General features: G+C 38.3%; 3 protein-coding genes and 1 non-coding gene across 4 annotated transcripts; 2 read left to right on the top strand and 2 right to left on the bottom strand.

The window, feature by feature from the left end:
- The first annotated feature begins 495 nt into the window (after window positions 1-495).
- On the top strand, window positions 496-1,580 carry LOC120777212. Its single transcript, XM_040108387.1, has 2 exons — window positions 496-790; window positions 843-1,580. Exons 1-2 carry the CDS (start codon window positions 605-607, stop codon window positions 1,377-1,379), a joined length of 723 nt encoding a protein of 240 aa, XP_039964321.1. The 5' UTR covers window positions 496-604; the 3' UTR covers window positions 1,380-1,580.
- On the bottom strand, window positions 1,562-2,418 carry LOC120777213. Its single transcript, XM_040108389.1, has 3 exons — window positions 2,357-2,418; window positions 2,096-2,274; window positions 1,562-2,028 (listed from the first exon to the last, which is right to left on the bottom strand). Exons 2-3 carry the CDS (start codon window positions 2,270-2,272, stop codon window positions 1,645-1,647), a joined length of 561 nt encoding a protein of 186 aa, XP_039964323.1. The 5' UTR covers window positions 2,273-2,274; window positions 2,357-2,418; the 3' UTR covers window positions 1,562-1,644.
- Window positions 2,419-2,749: 331 nt separating this feature from the next.
- On the bottom strand, window positions 2,750-6,234 carry LOC120777211 (coiled-coil domain-containing protein 186). The gene is made up of 11 exons (XM_040108386.1): window positions 5,535-6,234; window positions 5,260-5,472; window positions 5,087-5,206; window positions 4,966-5,029; window positions 4,750-4,904; window positions 4,540-4,682; window positions 4,283-4,463; window positions 3,823-4,062; window positions 3,456-3,755; window positions 3,045-3,401; window positions 2,750-2,981 (listed from the first exon to the last, which is right to left on the bottom strand). The coding sequence occupies exons 1-11, from the start codon at window positions 6,108-6,110 to the stop codon at window positions 2,907-2,909; spliced, it is 2,424 nt and encodes an 807-aa protein (XP_039964320.1). The 5' UTR covers window positions 6,111-6,234; the 3' UTR covers window positions 2,750-2,906.
- On the top strand, window positions 4,171-4,243 carry Trnam-cau. The gene has a single exon. It is a non-coding gene; the product is annotated as a tRNA-Met (tRNA).
- Window positions 6,235-22,588: the final 16,354 nt, after the last annotated feature.

Below are 22,588 nucleotides of genomic sequence, written 5' to 3'. Positions count from 1 at the left end.
GAAGAAGAATATCTGGGTTAATTTGGAAACATCGTTCATAAAAAATAAAAATTTGCTGATTAAATAAATAAACAAACAAATAAAATATGTAAAGAAAATTAGCAAAAATACGGTTAGATAATTCTTGCGCCCTAAGCAATTGCCTAACTTGCATATGTAGGCGGGTCGGCCCTGAATACATTTGAATATTCATATCAGTATTGATTCCGAAATAAGCTTTGAATGTGTTGTTCCCACACGGCTTGCTGCGTTTTCACCTTTAAACAATTCAAATATTCCGACTATAATCGATAATACTTAGAACTCATATCAATTTCATATAAACGTATGAGCTTTGTCTCATAGATAAACTAATTTCTGTAATACCTATTTATTTAGAGATTTTCGAAACTAAATTACTTAGTTTTGCTATGAAATGTGGATTTGTTTATTTTGTTTATTTTAAAATAATATAAACAACCTCGATATACCATTTATCGACTTTTTGCGGATATACAGATACATAAAAAATAAAATTCGAAGCACATAAGTACTCTTTTTCATACAATTGTTTGATACACAATACCATTGTTTTGTTTGAAAGTGTTCATAAAAGTTGTTGCAAATGGGAAAAAAGAATAAACGAAAGGGTCACCCAAAACCACATTATGGTGGAAAACCACTTTGGCAACTGTTGGAGAATTTACCAAACCATGGCGTTGGCCGGCTAATAGTTCGTGGCTCCTTTCAGCAGGATGAAGAACATCCTAGTTATATGCGTATACTAACTGTTGATATGACATCAAAATCAGTAAGTTGCTTCTAATAAACGACGAGTTTGCTTACTTTTTCTCTGTGAACAGATAAAACATCCCGACAATCCAAAAAATGTAAACAAAATAAGAATCCCCGTTACTGTGGAAAAAGTATGGCGGGGAGTAATTTCCCCTAGACCTTGTAATATCCAAAGTACCAGCTACTTACCAGATTACATACTTATTCCTGAAGCAGAAGAAGAGAAGTTCGTGCGTAACGCGAAGACTGCAAGTGAATGTAACCATGTATATTGGACAGCTGGTCAAAAGAAAAGGATTAGAGAGCGCATAGAGCAAGGAATGTCGCCAGAAGAAGCTAAACAACGGGAGAAAGAAAGAATAGCCTTGCAAGAAGCTGAAGCTGGAGGATCAACCAGCAATGGATCTTTTAATCAAAACCAATGTAGCATCGAAGATAATTTTGATGAGGATGATGAGTCTTTTGACTATCAAAATTTTCCTGAAAGGCAGGTTCAGAAAAATTCAGCATCTGCTAATAAAATAGGACATGGACCAAGTCATGGTTCAAAGAGAAGTTGGCCTCAAAAGAGTAATAAAGTAAGCGCGAAATTAAGAAAACAATAAATGAATAGAGAAATTTAAAGGCTTTTTCATCAGATACATACTTATATACATATGTATTAATTATTGTTTTATCATGGTTAGATAAAAATCTTAATTTCTAATCTTAACGATTTGCCGAACTACATATATCTATACTTGCATCTGTATTAATTATTTCATGCAAAGAATAAATAAACATAAAATTGAATTAAAATAATTTAATTAAAATTCAAGTATTTTTTAACAACTTAATATATTTCGGTTAAGCAGGACATAGAAATAGCACTTATAAAACGCCTTCATATAGCTTTGGACTGGCTGGAGTACCTAGCCCCATTGTACATTCAATAGTCGGCTTTTCACCCTCTTTAGCCAAACGTGTTAGTTTATTGTGGTTCACCTTATGATGGACTTTCATTAAAGGCTCTTTCACACCAGTTTCCTGCCGAATGAATTCGCGCAACAGTGGAGGAAACTCAATCCTATTTGCTAATATTTGCTCGGACACCTTTTTGGTATTGTTCGTGTATTTTGATTCTTCTTCTTTGGGTATTAACTCGTAGTCAGGCTTATAGCTAGTGCTGTATATGGTGACTGGCTTTGGATTAATTACACCCCTCCACGTCTTTTCTACTGTTACTGCCACTTTACGTATAGGGTCCTTAGCAGGCTATGAAATAAATTGTAAGGTCTTTAGTAGAAGGTCATAAGTTAGAATTGTTTGAAATTTTACTCACATCATGTGGTGTAACCTCCACTTTAAGTATGCGCATATAGCAAGGCTCTTCATATCGTTGGAACTTGTTACGTATTATCAGCCGGCCAACTCCATAGTCACGCAGATTGCCTAAAATCTCCCACAGGCTCTTGCCACGAAAATCGGTTGTACGTCCTATATATTTAACTGCGCTCATTGCTTTGTGTTAATTTATATAAATAAATTAAATATTAACAATTTAGTAGCAATAATTGGAAGTTGTGATTATGGTTTAAAATACCTGCACGGTGATGTCGAACAGCTGTTTCGTTATTGAAATGCTTGAACACACCCGCATTCAATGCTGACGGTGCTGCCACTCGAAATTATTAAAATAAAATCGAAGCGTTTGTTTTCTTGCTAATTTCACTAAAATGAAATGGAAGTTTACTTTTATACCCTCAAAATGAAACTTCGGAGACCCTATAAAGTATACTACATGTACTATTAATGAACAGCGTGAGGAAATTAGTCGATTTGGTGATCTAAAGAATTCATATTTAAAAAGGCTCAAAGTTCCCCAATTATATAGTTTTTTATATTTTTGTTATTCATAAATATATTATCTTTGCATTACTTTGTTTGTTCATACATTCTACCAAAATGCACATTTTGGAAAGTATATAAAACTACCTTACAAAATGGAATGTTATTTAATTTGAACTATGTATGTAGTTTTACAAATGACTGCTTGAATTGTTATAATTTAAGCTAATACTAAAAACAATTTTATAGATTTGTGGCTCATATACGAATGTCGCAATCCTGCTTATCTAAAACATTGGTCTGTGTCATTCTCTAGACTCCATAAGCCTTAGTTTTCTGGTTAGGTTATCCACTTCCAAACCTAATACATCTAAATTTTCCTGTAAAACATAAAAAAATTTAAAAATAAAAATTCCATATTATTCAAATGCTATTTTAACTACCTTTAAAGTTATATTTTTGAGCAAAGTATCCTCTAGTACTGCCTGCAGTTTCTTATTTATTTCCAGTGACAATTCTAATGTCATACTCTTGGTGTCGCCTTTAATGCCATTATATATAGCTGACATTACACCATTGCCATATTTAGCCAACTCAGACTTGTTTTGATCACTTCTCGTTGAGGTAAGTGCACCTGCTTGATCGCGCAGCATATAATACTGTACGACTTTCGACTTTTTCTGCAGCTCCGCAACAAGAGAAAGTGTGTGATTTTCCAAAAAATCTATTTTTTCCGTTTGTCGCGCTGAGGCTTGCTGCAGTCGTAGTATGCGGTCAACTAAGTGTTTTTTGGAAGGACCCTAAAGCACGATTATTAATATTACGAAAAGCAAAAATAACATTATGAGAGTTACCTGTAAATCTTGTTGTATAGTCGTGACGCTGCTGGCCATTGTTTCCGACTCGGATGTCTCGCTTGGCCGCCGACTTGTGCTCGGTTGACTACTTTGACTGCTGGTACGGCTATGCGTGCGATTTTGCTTGGCTGTTGACGCAGTTCCATTTTCCTCAAACCCATTTGTTAATGGCACATTGGCTTCCGCTCTACTCAAAATACTCTTACATTGCGCGCAATATTGACTTGCAGTATGATTTTCTGAAGTGGTTGCATGCGCCATAGACTTTTTGTACTTTTGTAATTCACGTTGCAGTTCCTTTAGAACAAATTAAATGTGGCATTAATGTTTTATAAAATAAATTTCTTAGTTTGTACGATTTTACCTTTACAACAGTCGCATGTTTATGCTTGGTCGCTTCGAAATCGCCTTCAACGTTTTCCAGTTTACTTTTCGTCACTTCATAAAGCTTGGTTTTTTCTGAAAGATGCTTTGCAAATAATTGTCTTTCCTCCAGTTTTTTCTCGGCCTCATTTTTCAAGCTCTCAAGTAATTGGTTATACTTGCTATCATACTCTAACTTCTCTTTCTTTAAAATATCATTTTCTGCCCCAACGCCTTGAACCTGGTGAAAATGGGAATGAAATTGGATTACTTTATAAGCAGAAGTTCTAATTCTTAATTATAATAGCGTATAAGATAGAACAATGCAGTTTGACAGACAGTGAGTACAGCCTCGGTGGCGCAGTAGGCAGCGCGTAAGTCTCATAATCTTAAGGTCGTGAGTTCGAGCCTCACCCGGGGCAATAATTTTTTTACTCTTTTTTAGTTAAAATTTTTCTCACCTTAGACTTTAGCAAACAAATCTCGTTTTGTAAGGCAACTATTGATTCACTAATTTCCTTATTAATACTTAACAGCTCACTTTCTCTTTCACGCAACTGACATAAATCTTGTTCGTTATCTTGTAATTTTTCTTTCATTTCATCAGCTGATTGAGTGAGCGTGGTGATTTTTTCTTCGTTTCTAAAATAGAAAACAAATTTCAAAATAAATATATACATTTTCTTATAAAAAAAATAATTAGGTATAATAAGCTTACAAAGTATTTTGAGTTTTTAGCACCTGCAGCTCATCCAATTGACAACGCAATTTTGCTGAAATCAACATTTCTTCGCTATAAGCGTTTTGCAATGAATTGTGTTCCTCTTGCAGCTTCTGCAGCGCAGTACAGAGATCAGTTCTCTATAAAAATAAAGCAATGCACTTATAAAAATACATACACTACTATAAATATTTGAACAACAATTACTTCCAAAATCTCTTTACTACATTGCTCTTGTAGCGATTTAACTTCCTCCTTTGATTTATTTAATTCCCTGTGCAAATGCTCTATTTGATCTGTTTTACTTTTAATTTCATGTTTTAGTAAAATGGTATTGGCCTCAAACTCCATTTTGAGATTTTCTAAAATTATGAAGAAAATAATAATAATTTCGAACAATTCGTATGTCACTAGGCCACTTACCATTAGCCTTTTCTTCCAATTTATTAGGCGCATTCCGTTCTTCCTCAAGCTTTCTTTCTAGAACCTGAATATAAAAAATGTGGAAATCACCTTAAGTCAAATTAGTATATTGATTACCCACCATTCTTTGTTCTATTTCAATGTTTAATTTATTCGCATGGTATTTAAGCTTCGATTCCAAATGAGAGTAATCTGTCTTTAGTTTCTCACACTCGCGTTGATATTTTCGCACTTCGTTACACTGAAGAAATATTATATTAAATACGTGTCCTCAATTCTTTATAAATTTCAAACCTTTTCATCAATTATGTAGGACATACGAGATTTCTCTTCATTTAGCGCTTGAAAGCGGACGGACACATTTTTCACCTCCCTTTTGGCATCTGCAAGCTGCTTTTCAACCGTTTCCTTTTCCTTCTTGGCATCTAACAACAATTTCTCTTTCATAGCAAACTTAATTACCGTTGATTCTTTCTCTTTATTTGCGAGCTCTTTTTCTTTTCGAAACTGTAATGAATAAAATTTTTAAAATGTGCATGAAATTTGAAAAAAAAAAAAATTATAGTTACAGCATTTTTCTCCTTATCAAGTATGGCATTCTCTCGTTGGTACAGTGTTATCATGTTATCTTTCTGCGCTAGTGCAGTCTGCAATTGTTCCAGTTGCTGTTCGTAATTTTGCCGTTGTCGCTCAATTTGCGCTAAGCATTCAATATGTGACAAGCTATCAACTTGTGACCTGGGTGTGCATGGTGAGCTTGGCGTACCCCCCGTAGACGGTGGCGTTGAAATATTCGTTTGTTTCAGATTTTCGGAATTGTCTGTCTGATTATCGGTTGCTTCCAAAGCAACTTCAGCCTTCATAGCTAAACCTTGGTTAGATTTTTCATTTTCGTTTGCAACAGCTGTTTCAACTAGTTGCTGCCCTGCAATCGATTTTTGTGTCAGCACCGCTTCAATTAGCTCTTCAACTGGGTGTTCGACCTTTGGTATGACCACGTCTTGTGCAACACTTTGCAACTGCAGATTTGATTGTATTTCCTCCACTTCATCCCCTGCGATATTTTCGTTAACTTGTCCCACGAGATTGTCTTCTGGTTGCACACTATTTGCCAATACTTCCATTTTATCTTCTACCGTGCTCATTTTACTTAATCGACAACAAGTGCATATTTTACAAAAAGTTGTTTATTTAATTATGTTTTCGCGAATTCCTCACCGATTTCTTTTTCATGTTTACGCGTCAAGTATTCACACAAGTGCTCCCAATATTTTTTGCCAACAATAGTGCATTTTTTTATTACAAAGGCAGCACTGAAAAGCAGCTGTTTATAGATATAGTAATGATACTACTTTCGTTCCAGCGGTTAATCGATTATTCAATACAATGCGATAGTTTTGGTGGTATATTGGAGGACGATATACATATAAGTACAGTCAGTTCAAAAAGTGTTCACGTAATTCACATTTTGCTTTTCTCATTGAATTTCATTCAAATATGGCAACACTTCAAGAAATATTTATTGCTGTTACATGGCATCGACATTCTAGGCTTCAAAGCCCACTACGATTGGTTACCATGGTTACTTAAATTTGAATAAATACCGTTTAAATGCGTTAGTGCACGTGAACACTTTCTGAGCTGGTGTGACTCGGTATGTAAATAGTTCCGTTATTACAAAGTAGTTGTCAGCATTTTTTAATAATTTTATTGTGCGACGGATTTCACATTTTCTAAGGTTTGTAACAAAAATTAAAGTTCGAAAAATTGGTCATTTATCAAGCCTGCTCAATTTTCAGACATGACTAAAAAACTGAACCTCATTTTGCGAAAAGCTGTATGTTCGGACTTGAAGGAGGGGCTTTCAGTTAGAGCGATTGCACAAAAACATAAAATATCAATTGGTGTGATCAGTAAAATAAAAAAACAAGATCAAATTAACACACCACCCAAAAAGTTAGGCAGGCCTAAAAAGCTCACTCCTGAAACAGAAAGGACTTTACGGCGTCTCATCATGACTGATGCAACTAAAAACGCAGTGGAGGCTAACAAAGTGTTATTCTCATCTTTAGGCACTAGAGTATGCAACAATACCATTCGCAATTCGCTGAAAAGTTCCAATTTGCGTGCAAGACCAATGATTAAAAAGCCTTACATGTCAGCGAAAAACAAAGCAGCTAGGATGAAATTTGCAAAAGAACACAAAAATTGGACAAACGAACAGTTCAAATTAGTAATTTGGTCTGACGAAACGAAAATTAATCGTATTAATTCAGATGGACGCATTTGGACATGGTATGACAAGCGATGCGGTCCCACGGATAGGAATATGCTGCGCACACTTAAATTCGGAGGTGGTTCGCTTATGGTGTGGGGTTGTTTCTGTGGCGGAAAGGTGGGAAAATTGCGTCGAATTAACGGAATAATGAGGGCTACGGACTATATTAGCATTCTAGAGGATTCACTTATCCCTAGTTTCGAGATTTTTGGATGTGAACCCGGTGATTTGTTATACATGCAAGACAATGACCCTAAACATACCGCCCGCATTACAAAATCTTGGTTGGAAAATAACGGAATTCGGGTGATGGAGTGGCCAGCTCAGTCACCCGATATGAATCCTATTGAAAATTTATGGGCGATTGTTAAAAAACGGTTAATTGCTCAAAGAGAAACACCAAAAACCATAGATGAACTTTGGACTCAAGTTGAACGAGTTTGGAACAGTTTCTCTTCGGAAATTTTAGATAATCTAATCAACTCTATGCCGGACCGTATTAAAGCAGTCATAAAAGCCAAAGGCGGCCCCACAAGTTATTAGTTATTGAACTTTAATCGCCACTTTACCTGTAAGTTCAAATATTGTTCACATGAATTGTATTACTTTATATGTATTATAGCCACCAGAGATTATTGAATGAAGTGCTTGTTTATGTTAAAGAGTTTTTAATTAAATATACTTTACTTCTCGTAAAAAAAAATTTCATTTGAATGGTTATTTTTCTAATAGGCAGCTGCAATGCAGAATTTTTTACTATACGTGAACACTTTTTGAACTCACTGTATATTAACGGAATTGTACGAGGGTTCGTTTAGTATGACGAGATAGATTGAGTCTTTCTTCTAATGGCTGGTAGCTTGCGAAGGATTAAATGAATATTTTGTTGTTTCCTGATCATAATGTCATGTTAGATGTCGTCACTCTGCAAGCCCCCTATCGGTTAAGTCACGGGTTACTTATTCAACAACGCTACCGCAGAGTTCTTTTAAAGCTTCTATGAGTTTCTTAATGCCGAATTGACAAATCTAACCGAAACTGTTGTGATTGTTCATTCCATTCTTACGGAAAGGTCAACCTTTTTTGTCGGACAAAGTTTTAGGATTTTTAGAGTGCAGTAGCAAGAATGGTCGGATTGATCAGTTGTGTGCTTTTCAATTGATATCATCAATTCCAATGCCTCGACATTGTAATCCAGCAGTCATCAGCATATAAGGTGGGTGAACTGAAAAATGAATTCTGTCTGATTATTAGGCCCAAGTAGAGTGTAAAGGTGGAAAGTAACGTCATCCCTACTCATGACCGGATTCGTAAATAGTTTGATACTTCTTTTTTGACGGTTATCGGAAGGGTCAGTTAAGGTACAACCCTTCCGCTTGAGCTCTAATTGGTTAGTTAAAAGAGCCATGTTGATTATCTTAGCGAAATAGTGCCATGCCAAAGGATTTTAATATTAGTTCTATCAGAGCCAGTGAATTTTGACCTTCTTCCATTAGCGATGACTTTTTGAATCTTTTCTATAGTGCGAGCAAGAGGCACCCAGTTAATTTGTGGGTAACTTCATATATTGTATGGCCTTTCGACGGAGAGCTTATTCAAACAAGAAGAGTGAATCCGTACTATACATACAGAAGCGAGCAAAACCGTTCGGATGTTCATTTACAAAAAACAAAAGAGAAGTAAGTACAAAGTTTTGCTTGACAAAAGTACAGTAGCCCACAAATTCTCAATCAAGTTAAGGTCGGGACTTTGTGCTTGTCTTTGGATGCGTTGAAATCGTTCACTTTGGTGTCAGCGAGTATCAATTTTGGCTATGGGTTTCGAATCGTTATCCTATTGAAAAACAATCTCTTCCTCTGGATAAGCACACTTTCCATAAAGTCCGACAAATTTGACTGTAAAAAACTGAAATAGTCTTCTTTTTTCATAATTCTCATCTTCTCATGTTCTCTACAAAACTTTAGACGTGTCTTAATATTTTTATTAGACAGAGCAGATTTCTTCTATTTAACGGCGGCCACAAAACCAATTCTTTGAAGAGCTCTCCGAGCGGTCCATTCGCCTGATGTTACATATGGGCGCCGCCAGTGGTGCAGTTTGCCATCCGATTGGAAGCGATTGATTTTCGTTTCGTCTGACCTGATAACAGTCTTTCATGGACCATGGATGCTCCTTACAAAACTTTAGACATTTCTTGACATTTTTATTAGAAAGAGCAAATTTTTTCTATTTAACGGCGAACACAAAACCAATTCTCTGAAGAGCTCGGCGAGCAATCCATTAGCTGAAAGTTTTAGTTACGGCGATTGCAGCCTTCTTCGGTGTTCTATTATCCGCTTTAGTAAGCCGTCTCACTATTCGCCTAGCATCAGCGTTTGTTAACGATAGTGGGCCTCCTCTCACGTTCGGGGAACCTAAAGTAATATAGTTATAGTATATAAAATGTTAAATCATTGAAAGTCCGCACGGTTTCCTCGCCACTGTATGTACATATTTATGCGCATATAAAAATTGCCTTTTCTATAAGTCGGAAAATGAAATCGCACCGAGCCGTCTGCGTATTTTAGCACCTGCTAGTTAACCGCCTCCTTCGAAGCGGTCTCGTTATTTTGATTTTCCATTTGTTGTCATATCTGTTGTTGTGTTCGCCAACGCGGCAACAGTAAAATTACCACGAATCGCACGAGTTAAACGAAACAGATTAGGTGCGGAGCTGTGTGGTGATCCGAGGGGGCGAAGCGCCGAAAGCAGCAAGACAAAAATAAAATAAGCGTGTACATACATGTATGTATGTATGTGAAAAGTTCAATGGCCACATTCGAATGAAACGCAGAAATATTTTCCTACCAACCCAACACCCCCGATCGTTCGTCTTGCAGATCCTTGCGTTTCCGCTTTTTGAAGAAGTTTGCGGTCTTCGCTTTAAATTGTTCGTGCTTTTGCGTTGTTGTTTTTCTTGTTTGAGTGCTTCTAGGCGGGATGTATGACTGTATGTACTACATGTGTATGCAAAGTGTATTTGGAAATGATTTTTCTTCTGCTTACAGGCAATATAATGAACATTAGGGCATGTCATTATTCTCTTTTTATTAGATTGGCTTCGAAGCTCTAAATTGGTTGCTGTTTTGTTGACAATGTTTCTCACGCCGTGATGAATTTAAATCAGTAATAATAAATTAGGAAACTACAAAACATTTTTGACTTAATTTATTATTCAAAGGAAACTGTCTTCGAGGAATATGCACCCCTTATGGTGATACCTACCATATTTGAGGTACGATTTGCCTCAAGTCTTATCTCGAATTCTGAGGTACGAAGAAGTAGCGGTTCAGAGAATGTGTTGTGATTTGTCACACGCTATTTTATCTTGCTGAAAACGCACATTCTTCTACTTCAAATTGAGCCGGTTTCCCCCGATTTCATTTTTGAAACGATCCAATATTGAAGATTTTTCATTTTTCAAATTAGTAATGAAAATATAATATAGCTAATAACCTCTCAAAAAATGGATATACATTTGTTGGTCTATCCTCTTATATAAAATTTACCTCCAGTCGAATTGGCTGGTTTGTCGAAACTTACAATTCGATTTAGCGAAGAGTTTCAGTTTCTTCAGTTATCCTTCCTAGCAACTGATTCTTTAATTATTTAAAATTTGAGTATTAATCAACACACAAAATATTTCTTCTTACACCTCGATCGGCTAAAAGTGACAGTTTTATAGAGTAGTTCACGATTATGGCATACCATCTATTGATAGGGTTTTGAGATCTCAATTTTTTCTTCTCTTTCTCTCAGTGGCGATCACCTCTTCATTCGACGAAAATTTCTTCCCAGCGAACATTATCTAGAAATATGAGAAGAGGAAACAGTCGCTGGCGACTAGATCTGGAGGATACGTTGGATGCGGAAGCAATTCGAAGTCGAGTTCATGGATTTTTGTCATCCTTTTCACTGACTTGTGATACGGTGCATTGTATTCTTGAAACAACACTTTCTTTCCCTTCAAATGCTGGCGTTTTTCGGCGATTTCATCCTACAAACGGTTTAATAACGCTATGCAATAGTAGATGGTTCTTTCCTTTTCAAGGTAAACATTAAAAAACTATTCCATGCGTAACCCAGAATACAGACGCCATAACCATGCAAGCAGACATTTGCGTTTTACCACGCTTTGGAGCGGGTTCATCGTGTGCAGTCCGTTCGGATGACTGTCGATTGAATGTTGGAGTTAAATGATGGAGCCAAGTTTTATTCATTGTTACATAAAGCAGATGGAGTTCAGCTTTCTTGGACCAAAAGGAGTACTCATTCTTTAGGATGCCTGTGCTTGACGTGGATTTTAATAGACACTGCGGCCTTACTATCAATACCTCCTCCAATGTATCATATGGTGGGGACCCCAGATGCCTACAGCGTAAGCATACGGAACAAGTGCATCCTCCATTGTTTCCCTTGTGCCCTTCTCCAGACATTTCCTGCAGTCTTCTTGTTCTGTCAGCCCCATCCTGCGGGCGTGTGTCGCCACCCGACAGTGAGCGTTCGTATTCCCCAACGACGCATAAACTTGGATTCATTGCGCTTAAACATCTCCAAACACTACTCTGAATCATAAAGTCGTTGTTGTTTTTGGTCAAAAGTGGGCTCACTCATTTTCTCTCTCCAGCTTTGGTAACTGTAAGACGGTGCACCTTCTAGTTACAATTAAGAGTTTATACTTGGAGAGCCTGTTTTAGAGGTGTTTAAGAACCTATTTTTTAGATTACCAAGCGAAAAGCATATTCGGTTTTTTGATACACCCTAATCTACATACAAGTATGTACATATGTATGTATCCAAGAAATTTTATAATTATAATGGTGTTGATGAATACTGAGAACGAATGTAATAAACGTTATACTTCCAAAGTAAATTTGTTTTATGACACACCCTAATATGTAGTATATCATGTATATTCATATATACTTCATATTTTCCTCCTTTTTTGTACCAATTTAGAATTAGTTTTCCATTGACAGCGCAATACGAATCGCCTTCTGTTCTCCATCCGAGTGCTTACGAGTAATAGAAGACTGATTGCCACCAAAAAAATTGACGAATGGCTTACTGATCATTGCTCGATGCTTGGCGTTCCGTAAGCTTCTCGAAGCTGTGCACTTGTTTCGTGAATGACACTTGTCCATTTAGCTGGCAGGCGCTTTGAACGCAAATGAGATTCTAGAAAATAAAACAACAATGGAATTAGGTTAAAAAAAAGATCAGAAAGCAGCAGTTACTCAATGCCCTGGCGAAAGCCCCTACCAAAGGTACTTTGTGATGGCTTTTAGTCTCGCGGTTATTAAACGGCTGAGGTGGCGGCAATGGCGCGTCATTTGAAGTTTCTATTGTGTACTCCCTGTATTAGTCACACTTGACGAGTGCAGCATAGAGTCGAACACGCCCTAAGGAAGCTGCACGCCTTCCTTTGCTTGGTTTTTAGCACTTGTATGCCGCTTGAAAGACTACTTGTTAAAAATAGACATTTATGGTGTTAGTTTCTTTGAAATGATCTGAGAAAAATCACCACCATATCCGCTCAAGCTCACAAATGGATCGCCTAAAAAATGTGTACACTTGGACTAGTGCATTCAAGTTGCTAGGCACACATGCATTGATACTAACTGTGCATGTGTGTATGTGTGTGTGGGAGCAAGCGCATAGCCAATTTGCCACAAGTCAAAGGAAGTTGGAAAGGAAGACACATGACGAATGATTTGTACTTTTTCGAAAACACACATACATACATACATATGTACTGTATGCGTATCTCCGTCTTTGCATATAAACTCGTGCAAGGCACTTGTTTCTGAAAAGCCATTTGTACTACCCGTTAACCACTGCAACGCCGGTTTCCTTTTTTATCTGCCTATTAAGAAAACATTGCTGTTGATATTTGTAAATAAAATTCAGGTGCAACGACACCGCAGTTCAAACAAGCAGCCAAAGAAGGTTTTCAAGTGCGTAGTGTGAAATTTTTCCAAACAAAAATTGTTTTGAACGAAGTGATTTTTACAATTATGGATGTTTATACTATATACAAATATGCGCTGTCGACTTACATAGCTACTAACATATATACAAAGGTGATTGCACCAACAAATTTTCATAAATGTTTGGTTACCTTCATTGTATGTATATCAATGAGAGTTGTGTGAAATGTCAGTGGTGATGATGACATAGGGATCCATTATCGAACTTAGAGAAAACCCTTGAAACAGGCGCTGTTTCGAGGAAGTTAATTTCAGTATTTGAAAGAGGTTTAAGTTGGTTCCGTCCAGCTGTACAACGGACAAATTGATCGAATTGAGATACATTGACTATAATTTGGCTGTAGATTCGGACCATAGCTAGAGCCAATTTCGTTCTTACTACTCATATATTTACTACCTATGTATGCGTTACAACCACTTATACTTTGCTACTTTAACGCTCATTTCCAATTTAAAGTGATAATCAAGCATCAGCTAAGGTTAAATTAAGTAAAACCAAGAAATTCACTTGCAACGAAGAAGTGCTTTCAGTTCGAATGTCTGAGTTTCAAGCTGTTTCAACATCAGTTTACGCTAAGCTGGACAGACGTGAAAAAAGTGTGGAAAGCTTTCTACCTTGACTTCTTCAAGGTGACTTTTTAGCATTATTTTTTAGCTTCGACCCGTTTCCAGTCTGATAATATTAGGTCGAGGGTAACCTTTCTCCGACTACAATAAACTTGAGGATCGTAATACAGTAGTATTTGCACTTGATAACTTTTTTTTGATTTTTAGCTTAGGCAATCTATGGCTTTTCTTCCTTCCATGACCTCGTGAACAATAGCTTCAAGCTTCTTTCCAATTTCCCTTGTATGGGTGCCCGGTCACAGCATAAAAGCCGGAAACTGTGAAGCAGATGAACGTGCTAAGGAGTAGGTTATTTCCCCAATTACATCCATTTAGAAGCGAGTTGGTTTTCCGATGCCTTCTTGCGTTCTGGCGGTGGTGGTCCTCCAGTAAGCTCAGATGCTTTTTTGAATGCCAACTGACTTGACAGTTAAATCAGAGATCACTCACATAATTGTAATCGGCCTCAGCGTTCTTCTATGCAGGTTCTGCCACAAAGAACCCAGCTTTTAAATATATACAACATGTTTTTAGTGTTTTTTGAATAGTTTTCAAGTCTCAGTCTCATTGAGTTTTTGATACGACTGGAAGAAATGACGCTGTGAACTAGACGAATGAAGGTGGGGGAGGTATTGATCAGGCTGGGAGTTATGACGCCTAGTTGAGCCTCTTGAGGACGTAGATGTCTTTTGTTGGCCACTCAACTAGGTTGGTGACGCAATGCATGAACTGGAGAAGTTAATGTGTGTTGGCAGCTTAGGCCACATAACGTGTGGTACACTGCTCTCCTAAAGCCTTAAGATGGTTTAATCTCTTGAAGTATTGCACCTAACCGAGGTGGAGTTTGGATTCAAACTTTTAGCACAAACGCAAAGGTTGAACTCAATGCCAGAAAAGATCAGGCTTAGATCACCGGAATAAGAATCTTTGAGAATAAAATCCGGGTAATTTCCGGTACCGGAAAATCATCTGTCGTGTGAATTACAGAAATTATCCCTTTACCGTCTGCTCGAAAAGTAGCCGCCTTTTAGGAGCATCAAGAGATTATTTCTTGATTATATTGAACAGCATCCGACCATACTACGGACACAATTAACTTCAGACACGTACTGACCGCCAATCACAGTGAAGCCATTAACACCTTTACCGATTCCCTTTAAGTGAAAGGCCAGCTTGTAACCAGTAAACCACCAGCCTTAGCCAACTAAGAGCTCGAGTTGCACTGAGATACTAGAGTGACCCTTGAGCAACTTCTCTCTGGATATTGTAGCAGGCTATGCTCCTACTTACCCAGAATTGGCCACCACCACTTTGCATGCCCAACGAATCCCAACTATCTCGCTATAGTGAGACTCCACGTAGTTGAGTTTAGACTTCGTCAAAACAGCACGTTTCTTTGGCCTGCTGTAAGTTGATCTAGCTGACAACCAACCTAAACTTGACCTTACCACATAAGCGGAGATTATATAATCGGTACAAAAAAATGTTACGAACTAGTTTCCCATCCATCATGTCCGACAAATTTGCCTCTAGTGATCATTTCTTCTTTTTCAGCCTTAAAGCAAACAAAAACAAGAAAAAATTTTCACTACTGCTGCACTAAAACTATAATACCCTCCACAGGTGTATTTCTTATACAATAAAAAGATATGAAAAGATCCATATCTTGATTTCGTCGGTCAGTTTGTATAGCAGCAGAATGCTATAGTACCGATATTGACGGTTCCAACAAATGACAACGACAAATATAGATGCTTGAAAAGGCAAGTGTTAGAGAGATGGCAAATTCGGATCCCGCATTCATGGACAGCATTATAACTGCTGATGAGACATGGATTAATAAGTTTTACATGCAAGCAAGTGAACAATCATCGTAAGGGAGGGAAAAACGAGCCGAAACCAAAAAAAAAACAAGCTGAAGACTACAAAAAAACAATGATCATCAGTTTTTTCGATATCCATGTTTTGATACATCTTGACTTTGTTCCGTAAGCACTGACGGTCAATAAGGAGTTACATTTGACCATATTGAGGCGTTTGCGTGACAACAACCGTCGGAAACGGTCGGAATTTTAGAAGAACTATTCATAGATTTTACACGATGATATTGCACCATCGCATCGAGTCCAGATTGTGACCGAATTTAAAGCCAAAAACGCAATAAATATCATCTATCAACCACCGTATTCACCAGATTTGGCTCGGTGTGACTTTTCCTTGTTCCCCAAACTGAAATTGTTGCTCCGTCAAACCCGTTTTCAGTCCATCGAAGAGATAAAACAAAAATCGCTGAAGGAACTGAATGCCATTCCAAAAAATGCTTAAGAAAAGTGTTTCGAGAGGTGGAATCGTTGGCATAAGTGTATTACATCTGGTGGGGATTACTTTGAAGGCGGCAAAAGAAATATTGATGAATAATTAAAAATTTTGGGTTTTATTTACAATTTCCGGGTACTTTTTGTTACACTGTATACACTTTATAGGGTCTCCGACGGTTCCTGTGGGTGTTACTCTTCGTTTTAAACTTAATATACCCTATTCAGGGTATAAAAATATATATTTATATATTTCTTGGTTCAAATAAATGTGCGGATATAGTCTAAATAATTCTTAAATCAACAGTTAGTTTGATGATTGGTCATGCGTATGACTTCTAAGTGGCCACATTCATCCATCTTGCTCACACTAGTACACAAACGTATACATGTATGTATGTATGCGTAAGCAATAAACCTTTTTAAATAAATCAAAAATGTAATATGTTTACGGTGTAATTATCTCTTGGCAAGTGCGGTGATTTTAACGGCTCTGCATTTATTTTCATCCAATTTGCGTATGACCTGTATACTTTTGGCGGAATTGGCTGCTAAAAATTTGTGGCATTGCACTCGCGGCGCAGCCCATACAGCAAATCAGCGAAGGCACGCACACACAGCAGCGCAAATATGCATATAAATGCCATAGCGCACACACACACCCATATATACGCGGGAAACGCAGCGGGGTGAACTGATTTTGATCATTGAACTAAATTTTGTAAATAAATCGAGAAATAATATAAACTGCACGATATGCATGTAACTGTACAAATGCACATATGTGTATACTATATACAATACATATGTATGGTATGTACTTGTCGGTGGGTATGTGTGCAGGCATTCGTGCTTGTAAATTCGGAGCGGCAGCAAAAAGTGTAGGTATACCTACGCAAAGTTGTTCATGAAATTATGAATCTTAAAATAAAAACCGAATGAACCCCCCACCACCGGCGGAAAAACAAGAACGCCACTGCCACCAGTAAGATTGCCATCAGCACCAACAACGCCGCCACCACCACCATCACCACCACTAGTTGCTGCCACCACGAATGCGACGTGTCACTGCACGCTGGTTGGGGTGCAGTGGCATTGCAGTGGCAGCCAACAAGACACAACAACTACAGCAACAACATCAAGTGTGGTTGTTGCCAACGATTAATGCAACTACACACACTAGCATACATACATATATACACAGATATTTGTGAGTGCAAGTGTGTGCGCAACATAGGCGAAGGTTGCTCAAAGCCGCAGCGTCGCGTCTTGTTGCCCTCTGCATGTGTTGCATTGCTTGTTTGTTGTAATGCAGGAATCCAGGACGAAAATAGATTTATTACCGGCAACATGCACTGTGTGGCAGTGAATGGCTATGCGCCAACAGCAAGCAAACAGCAGCAACCCCAATCGCAGAGAGCACAACGCGCATTTCACGCCGCCGCTCAACGGACGTGCAGTGTCCGCTGCCGCTGGAGCGGCATTCCAGTGCAATATTGCACCATTTGGCTCCGCACAGCACCGCCACGCGCAGCCGACGCGGCGAGTGTCTGCAGTTTGGCCAGTGCAGCAGCTCAACAGATGCCAATGACTATTTTTAAAACAAATGCAGACAAACTCAACGGAGGGAGCCGATACACAGACACACACACACATACAGCCAAATGATTTCTGTTTCCTATACACACACACACGCATATACAACACTGTATGCCACGACTCCAGCGACTGCATGCGCCACCCGCCCGGCCTCGCCTTGCCAGCCACGAGCACGCGTGCTCAATGACCGCCCCTGACATCATGTTCAACACTATTTTCGCTATTTTCGCTTTTTTGCCATTCGCCTTCGCTGTAAAATTTATTAATGATTTGCAATTAAAAAAATGTTCCACAGCGCGCTTGTGTTTGTGTGTATGTTTGCGCGCAGTGCGGTGTGTTAAAGGTGAGTCCAGCGCGGAAACGGAAGTGGTTGTTGGTGTTGGCGCGTTGGCATCGCAAATACGCCGCCTAAATACTTTTGGCACATGTGTCACGCATGCCTGTTAGTCAGACGCCAGTTGGCAGCCACCAGCCATCAGGCGTCAGGCGTCAGGCTTCAACCATTTACCATCGCCCATCAGCCATCCAACACTGCAGCAACCAAGCATCCATCCGCCAACGACCACGACGCAATAAATTTTGCCATCAACATGGCAGTCACATTGTGCCACATCACTGTTGCCGCCTTACTTTCTTTGTTCCACGCACATAGTATTTGTAATTGTTGTTTAATGTACGCATTTCATCCGTACCGTTTATGTGTCTAGAGAGTCTGTGAAATGCTTTGACCTTTCTTTTAAATTGCATTTGCTTGTCTTCTGCGTTGTTGGCACTTAAAGTGCCATTTAAATACACCTTCTCTTATTTTCCGCACAAAGAATGGATGTCGAACGTGTCGTAGTGACTCGAGTTTATCCGTAATCGAGTATGTTTAATGTGCCTTGTGTTGCTCGACTAGTGGGCGATTAATTCTCAATTTCACATATCGCACGTTTATTGCTGTGACTCCCACGAAATTTGCATTCATACATGAAATAGTACCGATTAGTTCCGATCTATCGATAAATAACCCGTGAATGCTTGGTTCTGCATGAGTTATGAAGAGCTTAATACAAACCTTCAAAACAAGGGAAGCTTGCGTTAAATTTAAGAAATAATAACCCCAAGTTATTTACTAGGAGTTAGACCGATTTTTACCTCTATTTGTGCGATGTGTGTCTATATCCGTCGACCAAAGAAGATGTGACAAATTTTGGGTAGTTTCAAACTGAGTAATGAAGAGTAATGGATTATTTTAAAGATTCTTTGTACCAGAAATGCAGAATCCACTGTTCCAAAACCGCATTTTATTATGATGATTTATTCTAGTAACCATCTAAGACATTTCGGCATTCATTTATATATTCGTATTCTGTTGGAAGCTACATTTTGAGCATTTTTCTTCTATGAACTTAACATCCCTCTACTCACTCATTTACAGGTATCATAGCTGACTCCAACTCTAGTCTAGTCTAGCTAGTCAGACTTTAGTGTACCAGAACCACCATTTATTAGAATACCAAAGCAAGAACAATCTTGCATAATAAATATTACTTATATTCTACCGATGGGCCGTAACGTACGGTCTAAACTTTAATGCTAGCAAGACAGTGCTATTATTGTACTAGGAAACACAAAACTACAGAAGTTATGCTACAAGCTACTTGGGACTAATTCTAGACGGAAAGCTTTCATGGAATCCAAACTTAGACGCTAGGTTAAAGAGAGCAGAACTTTACACCTGGAAAAGAATGGTGGGTCCCAAATAGCGATAACACCTCGGCTAACTCATTGGCTCTACACAGCAGTTGTAAGGACCAATATGACATACGGTATATTGGTATGGTGGAAAAGAAATACGAAATAAATAAATAAGGCGCATGGTAAATAAACGAAGATCTCCTAGTATTTGCATCAGTGGAGCTATTAGAACAACGCCAAGTCAGGCACTAAACACCGTTTCACATTTACTACTAAAAGACTTGTTTTGTAAGCAACTGGCAATCATGCCTGCTCTTAGGCTGATGGAATTCTCCGTATTCTTCTTCTTCTTAATTGGCGTAGGCACCGCTTACGCGATATAGCCGAGTTAACAACAGCGCGCCAGTCGTTTCTTCTTCCCCTGCTTCCCCCGGCGGGTACTGCGTCGAATACTTTCAGAGCTGGAGTGTTTTCGTCCACCCTAGCCAGCGTAGCCGCTGTCTTTTAATTCGCTGAACTATGTCAATGTCGTCGTATATCTCGTACAGCTCATCGTTCCATCGAATGTGATATTCGCCGTGGCCAATGCGCAAAGGACCATAAATCTTTCGCAGAACCTTTCTCTCGAAAACTCGTAACGTCGACTCATCGGTTGCTGTCATTGTCCAAGCCTCTGCACCATATAGCAGGACGGGAATTATGAGTGACTTATAGAGTTTGATTTTTGTTCGTCGAGAGAGGACTTTACTGCCTACTCAGTCTGAAGTAGCACCTGTTGGCTTAAATTCGGTCCAATCCTGCGCTAGTGGGGAAAGTGGCGAGCTGGATAGGAATATAGGGTAAAGCATCGATACAGATGGGTCTAAATTAGATAATCGAATGGGCGGTGGTGTCTTTTTAACAAAATCAGATACCAAAAACATCTTCCGATCCAAACCACTGCAGTGTTCCAGCGGATATCACAGTAATTAAAAAACGTCTTGTTCTGTCAGGAAGTGTGCAAAAAGGTATGTAATTACATATAGAGATAGCCAAGCGGCTTTGAAATCACTAAGGCCTCTAAGGGTTTCGTCAAAGATAATGGAAGAATGCCTGATCACTTAGTGGTTCTAATATTATATTTCACGATAAACCTGTATTGAGTTCCTGGACATAGTAATATTTCTAGTAACTAAGAAGCAGATGAATTAACCAGAACAATCAATACCGTACAACCAGACTTAGAAAAAAGGAGAATTTATATGCCTCTGGCTACTTGTAGATATTGAAACGACAAACATGTTATAAAATTAGTTGAGTAGAGTCAATCCCAAACTTGCTCAACAAGAAGGCAAACGTGGCATAATATGGATATGCCGACTATTAAAATTCAAAAATTATGACATAAAAACTTTAGGAGGTGTGTTAACAGGCCGCTGTCTGATTGGCAGACATACCAGCAGACTAGAAATACCATAGAATGACTATCGTAGAAGCTGTTAGGATTCTATATGAATGCAATCGTAACTATCGGTCGAAGGATTCCGCCGGTTACACACATAACTTCGTCATAAGCAAGACGTGGTTCAAAGAGGAGACAATAGAGTGAGGGGATTTTACTCCCAATGATTTCACAAAGAGCCTCCTTAGACATAGGTGGGTCTTCACAGCAACTCCACCTACCTACCTATTTTTAAATCTCTCCCCGAGTCATCGGAACTCACTGAAATTTTACCCGCCTCATTATATGTAAACAACTAACTCAATTAAATGGAAGTAGATATAAAATTAAACATACTATAGTTTAATGACAAAAATGTGCGATATCGATTCATTAATTATTCCAGCTTCCCTATACTACGATACATGTAATGAAGCATTAGTCGGAAAGGTTGTTGGCCTACTCAAAGATTACACACATGGCACCACATGAGAGCCGTAAGCGCATTATGAACGATGGCTCATGTAAATTGCAGGAAAGTAGGCATAAGAGAGACGCTAGAACACCTCCTCTGCTTATGTTCGGCCTTATCTAGAAATCGGCTAAGATATCTAGGAGTTTCCCAGGTCTAGGGATTGATCAATTAAACTTTCAAAACAACGTGGACTACGAAAGCTTCAGCTCATATTAAGGGGTTACATGGGTTTAGGGGTTTCAAAAAATCGATTTTTTTATTGTGATATTAAATTCTACAACACCTCTAGAATATTGTCCGAAATTTTCAAGTTGCATAGTATTAAGTAGTTTCGGAGATACACTGTGTTTTTGAGGTCCGTTGGCAAGACTTCTCGAAAACTTCTTAAGCGATCTTCCTGAAATTTTACAAAGATATTTCATATATAGTTCTAAGAAACTTGGACGAAGGATTTTTTTCTTCGATGACAACTATTTAAAAAAAAATCGCGAAATTTTCACTGAAATATTATTTTTTTGTAAAAATTAAGGTTTTAACTAGAATACGCACTTTTTCACTTTATCTGATCATGTAAGAAGTTATCCTGCCAACGCGGCGCAAATTTATACCCTGAACAGGGTATATTAAGTTTGTCACGAAGTTTGTAACACCCAGAAGGAAGCGTCGGAGACCCTATAAAGTATACTATATATAAATGATCAGTATGTTGAGCTGAGTCGATTTAGTCATATCCGTCTGTCTGTCTGTCCGTCCGTCTGTCCGTTCGTCCGTCTGCCCATACATATATATACGAACTAGTCCCTCAGTTTTTAAGATATCGTTTTGAAATTTTGCAAACGTCATTTTCTCTTCAAGAAGCTGCTCATTTGCCGGAACTGCCGATATCGGACCACTATAACGTATAGCTGCCATACAAACCAAACGATCGGAATCAAGTTCTTGTATGGAAAACTTTCACATTTGCCAATGTATCTTCACCAAATTTGGTATGGATTATTTTCTAAGGCAACAATGTAATCTCCGAAGAAATTGTTCAGATCGATTAACTATAGCATATATGTATGTATCGTCCATACAAACTGAACACATAGTTACTAAAAGAAATGCACATGTGAAGGGTATATCAGCTTCGGTGCAGCCGAAGTTAAGGTTTTTTCTTGTTTAAAGTTTAAGATAGTTTTTCCCAAAAATTTCAGAATTTCTTTGTTAATAGTGTATGTT

The sequence above is a fragment of the Bactrocera tryoni genome, chromosome 5 (assembly GCF_016617805.1).
Source record: "Bactrocera tryoni isolate S06 chromosome 5, CSIRO_BtryS06_freeze2, whole genome shotgun sequence".
In the NCBI taxonomy this organism is placed as follows: Eukaryota; Metazoa; Arthropoda; class Insecta; order Diptera; family Tephritidae; genus Bactrocera; species Bactrocera tryoni.
Note: the sequence above shows the minus strand (reverse complement) of the source record. Positions and strands in the feature narration are given on the sequence as shown.

What these genes read in the sequence shown, in the direction of transcription:
- LOC120777212 (XM_040108387.1), top strand. Translation starts at nt 605, where the DNA reads ATGGGAAAAAAGAATAAACGAAAGGGTCACCCAAAACCACATTATGGT. An exon ending in TTGATATGACATCAAAATCA is followed by an intron (nt 791 to 842) that starts GTAAGTTGCTTC and finishes CTCTGTGAACAG; the next exon opens with ATAAAACATCCCGACAATCC.
- LOC120777213 (XM_040108389.1), bottom strand. Translation starts at nt 2,272, where the DNA reads ATGAGCGCAGTTAAATATATAGGACGTACAACCGATTTTCGTGGCAAG. An exon ending in TGGAGGTTACACCACATGAT is followed by an intron (nt 2,029 to 2,095) that starts GTGAGTAAAATT and finishes TTTATTTCATAG; the next exon opens with CCTGCTAAGGACCCTATACG.
- LOC120777211 (XM_040108386.1), bottom strand. Translation starts at nt 6,110, where the DNA reads ATGAGCACGGTAGAAGATAAAATGGAAGTATTGGCAAATAGTGTGCAA. An exon ending in TTGATAAGGAGAAAAATGCT is followed by an intron (nt 5,473 to 5,534) that starts GTAACTATAATT and finishes TATTCATTACAG; the next exon opens with TTTCGAAAAGAAAAAGAGCT. An exon ending in TTTGTTTGCTAAAGTCTAAG is followed by an intron (nt 4,063 to 4,282) that starts GTGAGAAAAATT and finishes CATTTTCACCAG; the next exon opens with GTTCAAGGCGTTGGGGCAGA.